Below are 15,794 nucleotides of genomic sequence, written 5' to 3' on the forward strand. Positions count from 1 at the left end.
AGCCCCGCCCGCCGCTCCCCGCCCGCTCCCGCTGCCGCGCCTCGCCCGAGCGACCCCCGCCCGCCCGCCGAGCTTCCGGCCGCGCCGCTGCCGCCGGGAGGTGTAGTCCGGGATGAGCGGCCGCCCACCCTCTAGCCTGGCCCGGCCCGGCACGGTTCGGCTCCGTTCGGGCGCTCCGGGCCGGGCGCTGCCGCCGCCCCCCGGCCGCTCCCAGCGCGCCCCCTGCCGGCGGGGCGGGGCCGGTGCCGCCCGCACGCGTTGCCATGGACGCCCCGGCGGCGGCGCGTGACGCGGCGGCGCGCGGTGATGACGTCAAAGTGGCCTCCACGTCGCCCGGGCGGCCAAGATGGCGGCGGCGGAGGGGAGCGGGGCCGGGGGGACCCTGGTGAGGGCGGCCGGGGAGAGCCGGGGGAGCCGCGGGAGGGGAACCGGGGAGGCCGGACTGAGGACGGGCCGGGGGCGTCCCGGCTCCCCTCTGTCCCTGAGCAGGGCCGGGCAGCCGGTCAGGTGCCGAGCAAAGGCGCAGCGGGGTCCGGAGGCCCGGGCGGGCGGCGGCTCGTCCGGAGGACGGGGATGGGGGCCCGGAAGGCGACAGGGGAAGAAGACAGGAAAGGGGACAGGGTCGGTGCAGGGCCGGGGGCTGCCGGTCTCCGCCGTGCCCTCCGTGGCCCGCCTGGCCAGCGCCTCCCGCAGAACCGGTCGGGCCGTGCGCTGTTTGCCTTCGCCTCCGGGTACCCCGGAGCTTTGCTCGCCCGCGGGCGGGGAGGGCTTCAGCCCGGTTAAACGGGTCCCTGAGCAGCCTCGGTGTGTGCCCTGGCCGGGGGTGTCTGTGTTAATGTTAAAATGTTTAATGTTAATTTTAAATGTGGGTACTCCGGGGTGGTGCGGCTGTGCAGCCCTCAGGCATCACCTCCCTTCAAACACGGCTTTTTATTTATTTATTTCAGTTACTGCCGGAGCACAGCACAGAGGGTGGGCTCTGGGGGTGGCAGGGGACAGGCTCACGCACACCTGCTCAGCTCTTCTGTCACTGCTCACATCGGACAGGGATAGCAGAACCTTTTCTTTGTTGTATCTCTGAATTCTGAGCAGCTCTGTCCATCCTCAGCCCATCTGAAGTGCACATGAAGATCACGTTTGTGTTTGTTCCTAAAGGTTTGTGCCCATTCAGTTCCCAGGTCTGGCAGATGTGTCCATATCCCAGGACATTCCAGTGGAAGGGGAGATCACTGTCCCTGTGGGATCTCACTCTCCTGATGAGGATTACTCCACGCTGGATGAGCCAGTCAAGGACACAATTGTGAGTCTGAGCCCGTGGCTGGATAGAACTCAGGTTTTCTGGAGGTTTTGGCAGCTGTTGTGCAAAATCTGTGTTTTTGCACAGCTCTGTACTTCAGCAGGAATTGTTTTAGAACTCATCACATAAAACAAATTCCTGTGGGTCAAAAAGTGTCTGAATTGTGGCCCAAAGTTTCTCTGTGATGCTGAAATCAGTGTGGGCAGATACCTCAGTGGGAGCTTGTGAGAAACTCTACTATTGAAAGTGTTTTTCATTTATTCTCTTTTCCTAGAGGAGCAAACAAATTGTTGGTTATATTCTGGTGTTATTAAAAGCTACAGTGTTGTGGTTGTTAAAGAAAAGGATGTGATGCTGTGGTTGCTAAGGAGTGCAGGAAAAGCAGTCATTGTTTGTTGCAGAGGGTGCTGCAGAACTTGTTGGGTTGGATCCTCTCCTGATTTGAACATGGACATCCATGCTCCTTTACTTGTGTCTCTTTGCTTTAGCTGGGAGCTGTAATTTTTATGAGGGGCTAAATGAAAGTGTTTTGTGTTTGTTTCAGATGAGGGACCTGAAGGCTGTTGGGAAGAAGTTTGTCCATGTCATGTATCCCCGGAAGAGCAGTGCCCTCCTCAGGGACTGTACGTGCAGGGGAGGGGGGTTCAGGGGGGCTGAGCACCCTGAGCAGCAGAGCTGGCACCTGGGGTGTCCCCAGGGCTCTGGGGCAGGGTGGGTGCAACTGGCAGCTGCAGCAGCTGCCGGGTCTTGAGTGGATTTTGTTATAGATCATGGGGTAAGATGCTGGATAAGAGAATTGTGAAGCAGTGAGATGTGGCAAATGGCACCTTGGGAGTTGGGCAAGGGGCTCTGTCACTCCCAGGAGGGTGTAACTGAGGTGGTGCTGTGCCTTTTGTGATGTGTTTTCCCTCTCCCTGCAGGGGATCTGTGGGGCCCATTGGTGCTGTGTGTCTCCCTGGCTCTGTGAGTATTCCAGGGGAATTTGGCGTTTTGTAACCCAGTGCATGAGGGAAATGAGATGTTAAAAATTACTCATTAATATGTTAAGATCGATTTCATCTGGTCCCTCTCTGTCTTGTGCAAGCACTGCTTGGTTGGGTTCTCTGATAAAAAGTGTTTGTGAGACTTCAAGCCCATTAGCACCTCCTGTGCCTAAATTTAGGATTTAGGGATGAACTCTTCCTGGTCCCCTGGCCTAGGAATGGTTTTACTGAAGGTGTCTCAAGTTATCCTTATCAGCTGTAGTCCTGCATCCTGTAGTTATTCCAGGGTTTCTCTGAGGCTGGTTTGTTCAATCACACACCACTCTGCTGCTTTGAGAGGTACCAAAACTTTGGTACTTTAATTTCCATCTCAGAAGGGAATCAAGCCTGTTGTCCATGGCTTGGTTCCCTTCTGAGTGCTTTCACAGCCCTCAAAATAGGGAAACAAATGGACTGAAATCAGTTCAGTTGAGCCACAACCATTTTTGTCCTGTGCAAAACTGAGGATATGATGAAGATATAAAATGGAGGAAAAACTGTGGGCCTGCTCCAGTCTGGGAAAACTCCATCTGTGTGTTCTCCAGTGCAGCTGTTTCTCCCTGTTCCCCACTCCAGGATGCTGCAGGGTGGCTCTGCAGACAGCAAGGATGATGGAGGGCCCCAGTTTGCCGAGGTCTTTGTCATCATCTGGTTTGGGGCCGTCGTCATCACGCTCAACTCGAAGCTCCTGGGAGGCACCATGTGAGTGTGGGTTTGTTCTGTAGAGCTTCACTGTGCACAGAGCTCTGCCCTGCCTGGCCTCACTGCTGTCTCCCTGATGCTGTCTCCCTGTGCAGCTCCTTCTTCCAGAGCCTGTGTGTGCTGGGGTACTGTGTGATGCCTCTGACCGTGGCCATGCTGGTGTGCAGGCTGGTGCTGCTGGCGGGCGCGGGCACCGTCAGCTTCATCATCCGCCTCATCGTGGTGGGGGCCATGTTCGCCTGGTCCACCCTGGGTGAGTCCTCCCTGCTCCTGGGCAGCTTGATCCCTGTGCATTCCCTCAGGAGAACCAAGGGGTGATCTAGTCTGAGGTGGCCCTGGGCTGCTGAAGGGCTGTGAAAATAGTTCTTCCAATCTGAAGCTGAAGGGCTTTAGAAATAGTTCTTCCAATCTGAAGCTGAAGGGCTTTAGAAATAGTTCTTCCAATCTGAAGCTGAAGGACTTTAGAAATAGTTCTTCCAATCCTTGAGCTGGCAGAGGTTCAGCCTCTGCTTCTACTCCTGGTGATATCCATGGTCATATGCAAATCACCTTGGGCAGCAGGATGGTGATTTAGTATTAAACTCTGTGAGACTGTTGGGTGGTTTATTCTATGATTATGTTATAAATACTCTTAGAAAATGCTGATTTTATAAAGATGCATTTGCATGATTACGCCTGCAAGTCTGGCTCTCATTGTACAGTGTTAATCAGTATTTATGGCCAGGCTGGTTGGGGCTTGGAGTGGCCTGGGCTAGTGGAAGATGTCCCCTGGAAGGTGTGGCAGGGGGTGGAACTGGATATCCATTCCAAGCCAAACCATGCTGTGATTCCATGATTCTATGACTTGTCATTCTGTACAATAGAGAAGTTGCACTTGGTGATTACAGCCCGTTGCTTTGAGCAGTGGTTTGATTTTCAGCACAAGTGCAGTGCAGATCCTGGCTGTGAGGGGGCTGTGAGGGTTGTGCTGCTCGTGCTTCACAGCTTTTGTGTCTCTGCAGCATCCACGGCGTTCCTGGCAGACAGCCAGCCCCCCAACCGCAAGGCCCTGGTCGTGTACCCCATCTTCCTCTTCTACTTCGTCATCAGCTGGATGATCCTGACCTTCACCCCGCAGTGAGCACCATCCCAAGGGGCTGCTACACTGACTGGACTTTCTCATGGACGCTGCAGTGAATCCTTGGCTTTATCTCCTTCTAATTTATATATAGGGATACTGTAAAAAGGCAGGTTGTGGGATAAAGCCAGAGGGCTGCAAAAAGTGCTCATTTGTGTGTCACTCTTTGTGAAAGATGCTGAGGTCCAGCTGCTGAGGGGTTTATTTAGCCCTGTTCTGTACTGGTGTTAAATAAACAATGCCCACTGGGACAGGGATTGTTCCATCTGAGGAGAAAGTGGGAAATCCTGGATTTTCAAGCTGCTGGGAGATGAAGATTTTGCACGACTTGGCAGATTTCCTGCCCGTGCTTGGATTCTCACTGAAGACGAAAATGCCTTATCAAACCATAGAACTTCACTGCAATGATGTGTGGAGAGGAAAGAGATGTGTCTGACTCCTTTTCATTCCCTTCTAGAGTGGTGGGATGTCCACCCAGGCATTGTGGGACTGGGGCTTTCCCAGGAAAGGAGAGTTCAGTCAAAATTCAGTTTTGCAGGGAATTGGAGCTGGTGGCAGGGAGTTGCTTTTGCCCATATCCAAATGTTGTGTGTGTCCATCCCTTCATGTGGCAGGAAAGAAGGTTCCAGCTTGGTGCCTTCAGCACTGCCTCTGTGAGGGGACTGTGGGCTCACTGCAAGCTGCAGACCTGTGACCAGAGGGAACAAAGCTCAGAGTCCTGCAGAAATGCTGAGACTGTAACAAAGTCTGGGCTCTCACCCTGCATTTGGGAAGTGAAAATTCCTTGGGAAGTACCATGAATGTGTATCTATGATAAAAACAAAAAGTTCTGTGCACAAAGTTGAGGTGTTGGGTCTGTAAAACCCTACCAGGGCTTAGGCCCCAAAGTGTTAAAACAGCTTGAAGGAAGGGAAATAAATGGTACTAGAGGTGTTGGTGCTCTGAAGCAGGATGTGAATTCTGCTCTCACCTGCCTCTCTGTGACTGTTCCTTTGGTTGTTCATGGGGACAGAAAAGAAATGTGTGCAAATGTGCATTTTGTTCCCTTGTACTTCCCAGGAGATGTCAGACACTGTTCTGTGGGGTTTTAATTTTGCTTAATACTTTAATAAAAGGGAGGGGGCTCCACCAGTCACTGCAGGTTCATTGTGTACCTCTCCTGGGTACAGGTATGGAAGAGTCAGGTGCATTTTGGCACAGACACTGGGAGCTGGGATTTACTTTGGAACTACAGAAATGATTCCTGTTGTCTGTTGTTCTCATTCAGCAATCCATGAAATATCTGGGGTGAAAAAGCTGCTGTAAAATGTCCTTTTTCCTACATTTGTGCAGACAAACTGAAACTGAGGTCTGTGGGTTCTGCTGAGGTGTGAATGTGCCTAATTTCTACTTCTATGTGCAAGAGCAGTCTGTGCTGTAAACACTGGTAGTGGGTGGGAGCTGGGATGGAAATTGCTGAATTTCAGATTAAAAGTGCATTTTTGCATTAGTGGATAATGAGCTGCTGTGTGTGGCAGGGCCTGCCGGTGGCACCAAGGGGCTGGAGGGGAGCTGTGGTGGTTGGCAGACATGGGAACCATGGAAAGGGGAATTTTTAAGCTTCCATTAAATTATTGCTGGTATGGAATGTGTTTTTTCTTTTAAAGTGTGCAGTTTTTCGTTCAATTAAATGTTAGTTCAGCATTTGAAGCTGAAAAGAAATATTCAAGGGAAATGGATGGTAATGCTGTTGATGGCTATGGTGGGATTCCTTGAGCCAAATCTTTGTCCTACAAGAATTTAACCACACTTTGAAAGAAATCCTTGGATTCTCTCTGGGTCTTGTGACTTGAGCTGCTCTTCTATCTCAAGGATAATTGGAGTAGCATTTAATTGATCCAGTAATATTTTGATTTTTTTTTACATTTCTTCAGAAAGTCAAAAAGCCTAAACTGGGATTTGTTCCTCAGCCACCCTGGAGCTCCTGCAGGGCCCCTGCTGTGACAGAACCACATGGGCACATTAAACACAACCAAACCATTTTGGTTCAGGGAAACAAAACACCTCAAGCTTGTTTGATATTTGCAGATGCTGGAATTAATGCAGCTGATTGATTAATGCAGCACTTTAAATAGCTGGTGTCGCCTGTGAGTGCTCCCTGAATGTCCCTCATCCTGTGCAGCCAGGTGTGCAGCACATCCCTCCCAAGGGCCTGCAGGGGACTGATCCCTGTCACCAACAGAGGTTTAATTTGTGCTGGAAATGTCTGTGGTGAGAACTGTTGTGCTTTCCAAGGAGAAAGGCTTTTCCTTCTTGTTTAAAGCTGCTGAGGATGGGTGACAAGGAGAAGCAGCTGTGTTGCCTATAATGGAGTGTTTGAACTGCTCTACACAGAAATGGCTGATTTCCAATGCACAAATCAGGCTTTCTTTCCTACTAGGATTTTTTAATATTGTTTATCAGCAGAAGTTGTTATATATGTTTGATTTTCAATTTTAATACCAATAAAAAGGAAAATAATTTATGTGCTTTAACTTGAAAAATTCAAACAGGCTGAAAGTCACATGGGCAACGCGAGGTGTGGATGGATGGAAGCTCTGTGCTCTCTGTGGCACCTGGCCTGACTGGGGCAGGAGGGGGAAGCTCCCCAGTCCCTACCCTCGTGTCCCCTGTCCCCACACAGAGAGCAGGACACGTGTGCCACTCGTGCCAGAGCCACTGAGGCTGAGCCAGGACATGGCCCTGGCCGGGCTGGGATCCTGCTGGTGCTCACACCCTGCTCAGGGGAGGAGCAGTGGTGCTGCTGTACCCCAAAATCGGGGTTCCAGTGGCTTCAGGGCTGGGGAGGCGTCGGGAGCCACCCAGGGGACCTGTGTGTGCCTCAGTGGTGCTGGCCAGGGACCACGGGGGCAATGGGGGAGCAGAAACCTGGTGATCTGATGGGTCAATGGCTATTAAAGTCCATCCCTGCCTGGCTAATGAACCAATGGCAATTAAACCCATCCCTGAGCCACAGCAGGGCTTGGGGCAGTGGCCAGGGGTTTGTCCATGCTCTCGCTGACAATGAGGACATCCATGACACCACCCTGGCCAGGGAGCCTTGGCCCGGAGCTGGTGGCAGCAGGGACACGCTGCCCCTGTGCCGAGCATGGGCTGCGGGGCTGGGGACAGCCACCGTGGGCCAGCGGTCACCAGAGGGCGGCAGGACCGCGCTGTCCCTGGCAGCTTTCTGCAGCCTGGCTGTCACCTCCGCGTGGTTCCCGGAGCTCCGGGGAGCACAGCCCGGGGCTCGGTGCCGCAGCAGGACCGGGCTGGCGGCAGCCCCAGCAGGTGAGCTGGGGGCTGTGAGCTCGGAGCTGCCAGCCTCAGCTGCCACCACCTGCCACCACCTCGGGGTGCCGCACCTGGCCCTGCTGCGGGGTTTCTGCCTGCTCACTGATGAGCAAGAAGACACTTTCATTCAACAAGCGGTATTTTTTTGGCTTTTTCTTTTTTTTTTAAGACAATTTACCAGTCCTGGAAATGTCCCTGTTCCGCTGAAAAGAGGTGTTCCCAAGTGTAGCTCTGGGCTTTGTAGTCACACTTTGTTTGAAAAAGCTCGAATTTAGCATCTTCTCTTAAGTGAATGTTTTAAGGCAAATATTCTGCACACTGAATTGTACCCTAGGGCAAACAAATGGGGCAGGTGCCAGTGGAAGAACAGATTTTCACAGTAAAATCAGGAAGCGTTACCCACAGAGTGCTGCTGTTGACAGCTGGGACTGTGAACTCCCGACCTTTGGCTCTCTTGGCAGGGCAAGCAGGTGACATGGCTGCACGAGCTGGAAGGCAGGCTGGAGGCTGCTGAATCTCCACACTGCAGGTACTGAATGCAAGGGCAGTGCCAGGGGGGATGGGACAGGCTGTGTCCAGCACAGAGGGCTCCTCATTGGAAGTGTCAGGGGAGCGTCACCGAGGGCAGGTGTGACAGCCCAGCATGGGGGCAGCTGCTGGGACAGACACAAGGGTCACTGCATTGCTCTGCTGTCACCTTGTGTGGGGCAATGCCTGTGTTGGGGGGCTCAGGGTCTCTGGGAGACAAGAATGAAGGTTTTCTTTATTCATTCTGAGTCCTAGTTGGAATAAACACCAATAATAAGTACACTTCCCGATGCAGGAAGGACAGGTTTGGTGTTTCTGCCCCAGTTACACTTTCTGAACCTTGTCCCCTCAGCCCACGTTTCAGGGAGGGGAACAGGGCAAGTTTTCTGGAGTGCCACAGCTTCCCTGATACCTCGTCATGTCTGTGCTCTGAGCCCTCTGTGTGTGAGCAGCTGCTGCTGATGCTGCTGAGGGAACCAAGGGAGCATTGTCAGAGCCTTGGGGACAGTGGGCACGTGGGCAGGCAGGGTCCTCCCACCTGGGAACTCTGTTCTTCCCAGCTATGCACAGGTGGGAGGAGATGGAGTGATTCTCTGCCTCAGCCAAACTTCCCCTGCCTGTGCAGCTCTTTCCAGGAGCCTGAAACACACCTCAGACAGCCCGAAATCCACCCCAAAGAGCCCCCTCCAAACCCCTGCTCTTCCCCCAGTGCTGCATTGCCAGCAGAAGAGAAAAGGGCATGATGGGAAGCACACCCTCCTCTGAAAGTATAGGGGGAATTTGGTATTTTAAGAGAGAAATAAAAAGTACAAACCCAGTTGGTTGAGTTGTAACTGTGGGTCTGCCTGCTCTGGTGAGGAGAACATGGAGGTTCCTGGAGTGAGGGCCATAACACCCCTTTCTAATCGAATTGAATGGAAAGGAAAATGAGGAAAAGCAAAATAAATGTAGCCTCCTGTGTGGTTCTTCTAATGAGTTTTGGTTTTGCATTGCCAGCTCTGCCAGTGGTGGGGAGGGTTCCACCCACGGACGATGGAGCCGAGGAGCCCTGGGCACCAAGCAAAGCCACCAGTGTCCCCAGGCCGGCAGGATGAGCCCCTGACCCCGTGCTCTTCCTTATCAGCTGAAGATGAGGAAGGTGTCTATGGCTTCCTCTTTCCAAGGAGCAGCAAGTGCAGTGCTGAGGATGAGCCTGGTTATGAGCTGATCCATGACAAATCCTTGCAGTTCCTCTGTGGATCTTTTCCCAGGAGAAGGAGGAGGCACCAAACAGGATTTATCAGCCCCACACAGGGACCTGCCGGGCACAGCAGGGATGCTACAGGCCACAATAAATTCTTCAGCAGCAGTGAAGTGTTGGCCTTTGGTGAACATTCCCAGACAAAGCCTGGGCACATGCTCAGGCACAACGAAACAGAACGGGTGGGGCTGCTCAGGGCAGACCTGGGGAGAGCCCACAATGCCCTGGATTGCAAGGAAGATGAGGTTAATGCCTTCCCCGTGTCTCCTGGGGAAGTGAAGACATGTCCTGGACATCTGGTAAGTGTTCTACATGGTGGCTGTGGGTGCCTGCTCCCTGTGCCCCATTCCCTGCTCCCTAGAGGTGCCCAGCTGCTCCTGAGGTTGGGATGCTCTGGCAGACATGGATGCTTTGTCTTCTCTTTTCCTCTAAACTCCTGCTTTAAGCTGGTGATGTGCAGTTTAAATCCAGTGTGTTAAGTTGCCTTAGTATCCTTTAACAGTTGGTCTCACTACCCTGAGGGGTTTCTGCCCAAATAGGAGCCGGATTTGTGTTCATCCCCAGCAGAGCAGGAAGTGTGCCAGGGATTCAGGGCAGATCACAGAAATTTTTCAGAATCACAGAAATTCAAGGCTGGAAGAGACCTGTAAGATCATCAAGTCCAACCCATGTTCTAACAATTCAACTAGATCATGGCAGCAAGTGCCACATCCAGTCTTTTTTCGAACTCTTTGAGGGATGATGACTCTACCACCTCACTGGGTAGATGATTCCAGTATCTGACCACTCTTTCTGTAAAATACTTCCTTCTTAATTCTAACTTGCATCTCCCTTGACGCAGCTTGAGACTGTGTCCTCTTGTTCTGTCTGTTGTTGCCCGGAGAAAGAGGCCGACCCCCAGCTCACCACAGCCACCCTTCAGGAAGTTGTAGAGAGTGATAAGGTCACCCCTTAGTCTCCTTTTCTCCAGGCTGAACAACCCCAGCTCCCTCAGTCGTTCTTCATATGCCTTGTGCTCCAAGCCCCAAGATGTGTTCCCCCAAGGCCCTGCAGGGAGAAGAATCCTCCCTGGCCAGGGGAACTGGCACTGGCTGTTTTCCTCTATGTTTCATCTGGGCACTGTGGGCTTTTCTCTCAGCTCCTCCTGTGCCTGTGGGCCCAGAGGCTCCTGGCTGGGCTCCCTCACTGCAGTGTCTGTGCTCCTTGGGCAGCCTGTTTGTCTGTCAGCTCCCAGTGACACCTCTGCACCCCTCTGAGTGCCTGTGCTTATTCATGTGAGCATACTGCCCCTCAAGTCATCTGGTCCTGGTTATTTGGGCTGCAGAGAGCTCCAGGCTCCAGAGCCCTGGAGCAGAGCAGCTGTGGGGCCAGTGGAGCCATTGGAGCAGCCTTGTCCCCATGGCTGTTCTCCTTCCCCATCCCTATCTCTGTTCTTGTGCTTCCCACAGCTGCTGCAAGGCAGGAGCCTGATAAGCTCATTGATATCTACGAGAGAAAGGCAAAGGGTGAACTTCAGAGCTAAGCAAGAACTGCTGGAATTCACCAGGATTGTTTTCTGGTTCTTTTCAAGTCTTTTTCAGTGTTTTGTGTCACTGTCTCAGGATCATAAACAGAACATGCAATTATTTATCCTGGGCACTGATTTAAATCCTTCCTCTCCCCATAACTCAGCCCTCCCTTAGCAAAACCCACGGGGCTGAGGTCTGGGCTGGGGCTGCTGCCTCTTCTTTCTCAGGGCTTTGGAATTCTTCCCAACAGCAGGAACAGAAGCCTGAGCACAGGGTATGGGGACAGCCTGCTCTGCACCCTGCCTGCAGCCAGGATCTGTCCTCAAAAAACCTCTTCTACCTCTTGGTTCCATTTGGGGTGGCAGCAGCTCAGCCCTGTGGCAGAGGCTGCGACAGGATCCCTCTCCAGGACCAGCCTGGCAGCCCCCGCGGCCACACGGGGCGAAAGGAATTCACTGTCACATAATGGGGCTTTGTGTGTGTGAGGGTTGGCATAAAGGGTTTTCTGAAGCTGCCTCAGAGCCTTTCCTGGCGTCCCCAAAGAAGGCTGGCAGTGGCACATGGCTCCTGTCCAGCCTGGAAATATCCTGGGGTGTGGTGCCCAGGGGCACGGGATGGGCACTTGGTGTCCCTGAGCATGGAATGTCTCTCCTTGTCCATGCCTGAAGGAAAGCTCATCTTTGGGCAGTGGTTTTGACTGGACAGTGTCAAGGAAGATGTGCCTGATGCTGTTTGCTGTAAATCCTGCTCTGATGCTCCTTTCAGGGAGGAGCACCGTGTCCCTGCCAGCCCCCACTGCCTGCCCGTGCCCCCTCAGCTCTGCTCTCAGGGTGCCCACAGGACCACCCTGGCTCTGGTGGGGTTTGACAGCAACCCCAGGCTCTGAGGGCACGTGGGCTCTGCACTGTGATGGATCCAGGCAGTGGGTCATGGTGGCAATCCTCTGGACACCCCAGAGTGCTGCAGTGTGACAAACTGGGCACTGGTGGGATTGCAAAAACCCCTGGGTCTGTCACCTCCCATCTGCTCTGGGCTGCATGCTTGGAGATCAGGGGATTTGATTTTGATTGTTGGCACCCAGGAGCTGTGGAGTCCCCCATCCTGTGTCCCAGTCCTGATGCCATGTCCCCAGCTCTGCCCCAGGGTTTACCTCTGGATTTGGGTGTGGGAAAATTGGAACACAAATGGCCCAACCCTGCACAAGTGAAGGGAGGCTGGTGTGAATTCATGCCACAGATTCAGCTTGCAGACACCTGCCCTTGAGGGAGCCAGCACTGCACCTGACAAGATTCCTCTGTCCTGGGAGTTAATCCCAACTCTTGGCCAGAATTAGGGCTGGGATCCTCCCCAGACAGCAGCTGTCACCAGAGCTATGTGCAAAAATACCCAAGGAGCTCAGATGCAGTTTATTAAATGGCATTTCATGGTGCCAGCCAGAGGAGGGGTGTCCCTGTCACCTGTGGTTGTTTTTTAGCTGCTGAGTGTGCTGTGAGTGGCAGGTACCAGGGCTGAGGGTGAGTGTGAGCGTGAGTGTGAGTGCACACATGTGCTGCCAGCCCTCCCCGTGCCACCACAGGAGCCTCCCTGCTCCAGCTAATAATAAGAGCTGCTGCAATTCCTTGGGCTGCTCTGGTGCCTGCCTTGAAGGCAGAGGATTAATGTCCCAGGATTAATGTCCCAGCCAGGCTCCAGCAGCTCAGTGCTATTCCCAGGGATAGGAAAAACTGCCTGGTGAGCATTCTGCTTATGTGCCCTTTTGTACTTCAAAATGCAGCCTGATTTATATTTCTTGCTTTCACAAAGGCATCTTGAAGGGAACTAGAGAGCAGTAGCAGCAGGTTTTTGTTGGAATTCTGTCCCGCATGGGAGTCTCTGTAAACACCCCCAGACAGTAACTCTTGGGTGCTTGAATACAAATGGAGTTAAAATTGAATGGGAATATGGCTCCCAAAAAAATCTGTTTCCTTCTATATCACTTGTGTTTATTAGTAATTTGTGTATCTTGTCAACAGTATCTCAGAAATGTCACCATTTCAGTTATGCTCTTTTAAGTACATTTAAATAGCCCCATGCTGAGCACAGTCCCAGGCCCCTGTTGAGCTCCCCAATCTTTCTGGCTCTGGGAACTGGGGCAGGAACACCCCCCAGCTGGTGCAGCAGAAATTCCCCAGAACTATCATGGACTGTTTTCTTTTTTTTCAGTGAAACTGGGAGGTTCTGCCAGTCTGTGAGGATTAGTCAGCTGCAAAGTTTGTTTGGTTTTGTGTGTGTGCTAAATCAGTCGGTGTTTGTGAATTCTCTCACTGGTGTTTGCAAACTGGAGCATCCTGTGTGGGGAAATGTACAGAGCTTTCTGTGCCAGGACCCCTCAGGGGACAGGGAGTGCAGGAGGCTTCCTGGGAGTCCAGTGCACATCTGGGCTAAACAAAAGTGTCACTGGCTTTGGAAGGTGATGCTTCAGCAGGACACCAGTGCTGGGAGAGGGGACATCCCCCTGTGCTGCCCCAGCCCTTGGAAGGGGCATTCTGAGGGGATGCCATGGGCCTGGCTGGCTGCTCCATCCCTGTGGGGTAGGGCATCGATGCCTTTGGCCCGGGAGGCTCTCCAGGGTACTGCCCTGCTCACCCGAGCGCTTCCTTCTGCCACAGGAGCTGCACGTGGGGATTAAGTAATTGCCTAATTGCCCATCCCAGAGAGAAGCTTTCCCTCAGGGCTGGAGCTCCGGTGATGCAGCCTGTGATTTGTGTGGCAATCCTCGTGCGTCCTGAGCCCTCCCAGGGTGTCCGTGCCCGGCACATCCCACCCCTGAGCCAATGGAGACCGGAGCACATCGGGATTATTTTAAATGAGGAGCTTTTTAATGGAGAAACAGTGATGGCAAGTGGGCAGGGGGCTCACAGGTGGCCTGTGGGACCTCGGCATTGTCTTCTGCTGCCCTTGGCCATCTCTCAGTTGCCTTCTTGTGCTCTGCTCGTGGTGGTGCCTCTTTGGTGGCATCAGAGACATTTGTCCCTTTGGGCTGGAGCTGGGCACGGAGCTCTGAGCAGGGCTGGCCCCACAGTGCAGCCCCAGCTCTGGGGAGCTATGGGGTGCCATGGGGTTCTGTGTGCTGGTACTTTCTGGGCACAGCCCTTGCTCGGGGGCACACAGAGGGGTTCAGCCCTGTCCTTGCCCTCTGTGCCTCCCCACTGCGGCAGTTTCCCCGTGTTCTCCCTCCCCCGTCCCTGTCTCACCGCCCTCATGGTGTCACAGCCCCAGCACCGCCAGCGCCCACCCCGTGTCCGGCCTCGGGAGAAGAAAAGGGTCCCTGTTCCCGCTGTGCTGATGGGGAAACGCCAGCTCGGCGGGAGCTGCGCCCTTCCCAGCCTCGGGAAATGCCTGTGCCCGGCGGAAAGTGGAAAATCCCCGACAATCCTCGTGTGCCGCGGGCTCGGGGCTGGGCCGGCCCAGGGGAGGCCCCGCTCACAGCCCGCGGTGCCAGCGCGGCCTCTGCGGCTGCGGGGACCCGGCCCGGGCTGGCGCTGATCCGGGTGACAGCCGCCACAGCAACAGCTCAGCGGCACTCAGAAATAGCCCTGGGCACGGGATCCTCCTTCCAGGGAATGATCTGCTGTGGGAAGAGGCTGTACCTGCCCTCCGAAATTCCGGCCCTGTCCTGTGACTTTCGGAGAAGGAGGGATGTGTGTGGCCGTGCTGGGGCTGGTTGGTGACATCCTGGTGTCCTGGGCACTGTGGGCAGCTCTTAGTGAATGTCTACAGGGTAACATTCTCCATAGAATCAGCTTCTTAAAATTAACTCAGGTTTAAAATGGGTGCTCATGTGGGTCTGAGGAGGATAGTGACACACACACACGCACACACACATATTTATTTATAGAATGAATGGATATTGCATTTGCTTGTCCTGTAAGCTCGTCTGCAGAGTGGGTACATTAGGAATTTTGGGACGAGCCAAATGCAGCAGTAGGGTCAGTCCCCTGTCCACTCAGCAGAAATACCCATTTGGTGTGCACAGCTCCTGCCACCTCCCCATGGATCCAGTCCCCAGGAGCTATTCCTGCCGAGGACAGTGTCCTGGCACGCTGAGGAAGGATCCAAGATGTAGCATTACTGGAATGCTTTTGGGATGACCGGGTAGGAAGAAGCTACACAAGTATGCAGAAACCGCTGTGGTTTGTCTCCCAGGCCTGGGAAGGAGACAGCCTGCTTCTATTTGTGCTAGCTCGGCTTTTTTAGCTTCTGGAGGAAGTGGGAGCAGGACCCGATGCTGCTGGAGCCAGCAGGGGCAATTCTCTGGGTCCTGGCAGGGTTGTGGCTGAAGCAGCAGGACCTCTCCTGCTCCAGAACAACGCAGGGTGCTGAAGGGTGAGCCCCTGATGGGAGCAGGAGCCCAGTGCCACCAAACCTGGCAGTGCCTGCCTCTCTGAAGGGACAGTCCCTGCTGTGACAGCTGCCTTCTCAGCCTCACCCAGGCCCAGATGTCCCAGAGCCTGTGGAATCATTGAAGAGTCTCCTTGGACTCCCTGGAATGATGGTGCCAGAGCCTTTCACAGGACCCTGTGCTGGCAGTGCCCCTCCGTGTCCTGGCCACAGTGGTGGTGCCCTGGCAGCCTCAGCCCCAGGACAGCAGTGCCCAGTGAGCTGAATGGGGATGGCTGGCAGTGAGCAGTGCCCCAGCTGCCTTCATCCCTGCAGGAGAGTATTTGCAAGTCCTTGGGGTAAAACTGCAGCTCTTGAGGCAGTGGTGGGTGAGTTAGGGTGGGCAGCAGCGTTGGGCTTTACATCCTGTGGGGAAAATCCCTGCTAGGAGAGGTGACCCTGGTGGGACACGTGCCACAGAGGGGATACTCTCTGCCCAGCCCTGGGATTTTGAGGGAGGAGAAAAGAGATTGGTGTACAAAGCTTGTGCTGCCTTGGTGTCCCCAGCCCTTCTGGGGACATTAGTGGCCCAGTTAGACCAGCAATGCAGGGGACAGGGCGAGGAGCTGCAGCTGGTGCCAAGGCTGGGAGCGGTGCCAGAGCCCGCTGAGGAATGAGTGAGGGAGAGATGGAAGGAGGCAGCTGGAGC

General features: G+C 53.9%; 1 protein-coding gene across 1 annotated transcript; it reads left to right on the plus strand.

Moving 5' to 3' along the window:
* Nucleotides 1-322: 322 nt before the first annotated feature.
* YIPF6 (Yip1 domain family member 6) lies at nt 323-6,641 on the plus strand. Its single transcript, XM_063170755.1, has 7 exons — nt 323-385; nt 1,172-1,300; nt 1,842-1,920; nt 2,218-2,260; nt 2,896-3,021; nt 3,117-3,274; nt 4,023-6,641. The coding sequence occupies exons 1-7, from the start codon at nt 347-349 to the stop codon at nt 4,139-4,141; spliced, it is 693 nt and encodes a 230-aa protein (XP_063026825.1). The 5' UTR covers nt 323-346; the 3' UTR covers nt 4,142-6,641.
* The last annotated feature ends 9,153 nt before the right edge of the window (nt 6,642-15,794 follow it).

The sequence above is a fragment of the Melospiza melodia genome, chromosome 16, assembly GCF_035770615.1.
Source record: "Melospiza melodia melodia isolate bMelMel2 chromosome 16, bMelMel2.pri, whole genome shotgun sequence".
In the NCBI taxonomy this organism is placed as follows: Eukaryota; Metazoa; Chordata; class Aves; order Passeriformes; family Passerellidae; genus Melospiza; species Melospiza melodia.

Excerpts from the sequence above, each read along its gene's own strand:
- YIPF6 (XM_063170755.1), top strand. The coding sequence starts at position 347 with ATGGCGGCGGCGGAGGGGAGCGGGGCCGGGGGGACCCTG. Across the intron at positions 2,261-2,895 it reads CTGTGTGTCTCCCTGGCTCT|GATGCTGCAGGGTGGCTCTG; the intron begins GTGAGTATTCCA and ends TCCCCACTCCAG. Across the intron at positions 3,022-3,116 it reads AAGCTCCTGGGAGGCACCAT|CTCCTTCTTCCAGAGCCTGT; the intron begins GTGAGTGTGGGT and ends CTCCCTGTGCAG.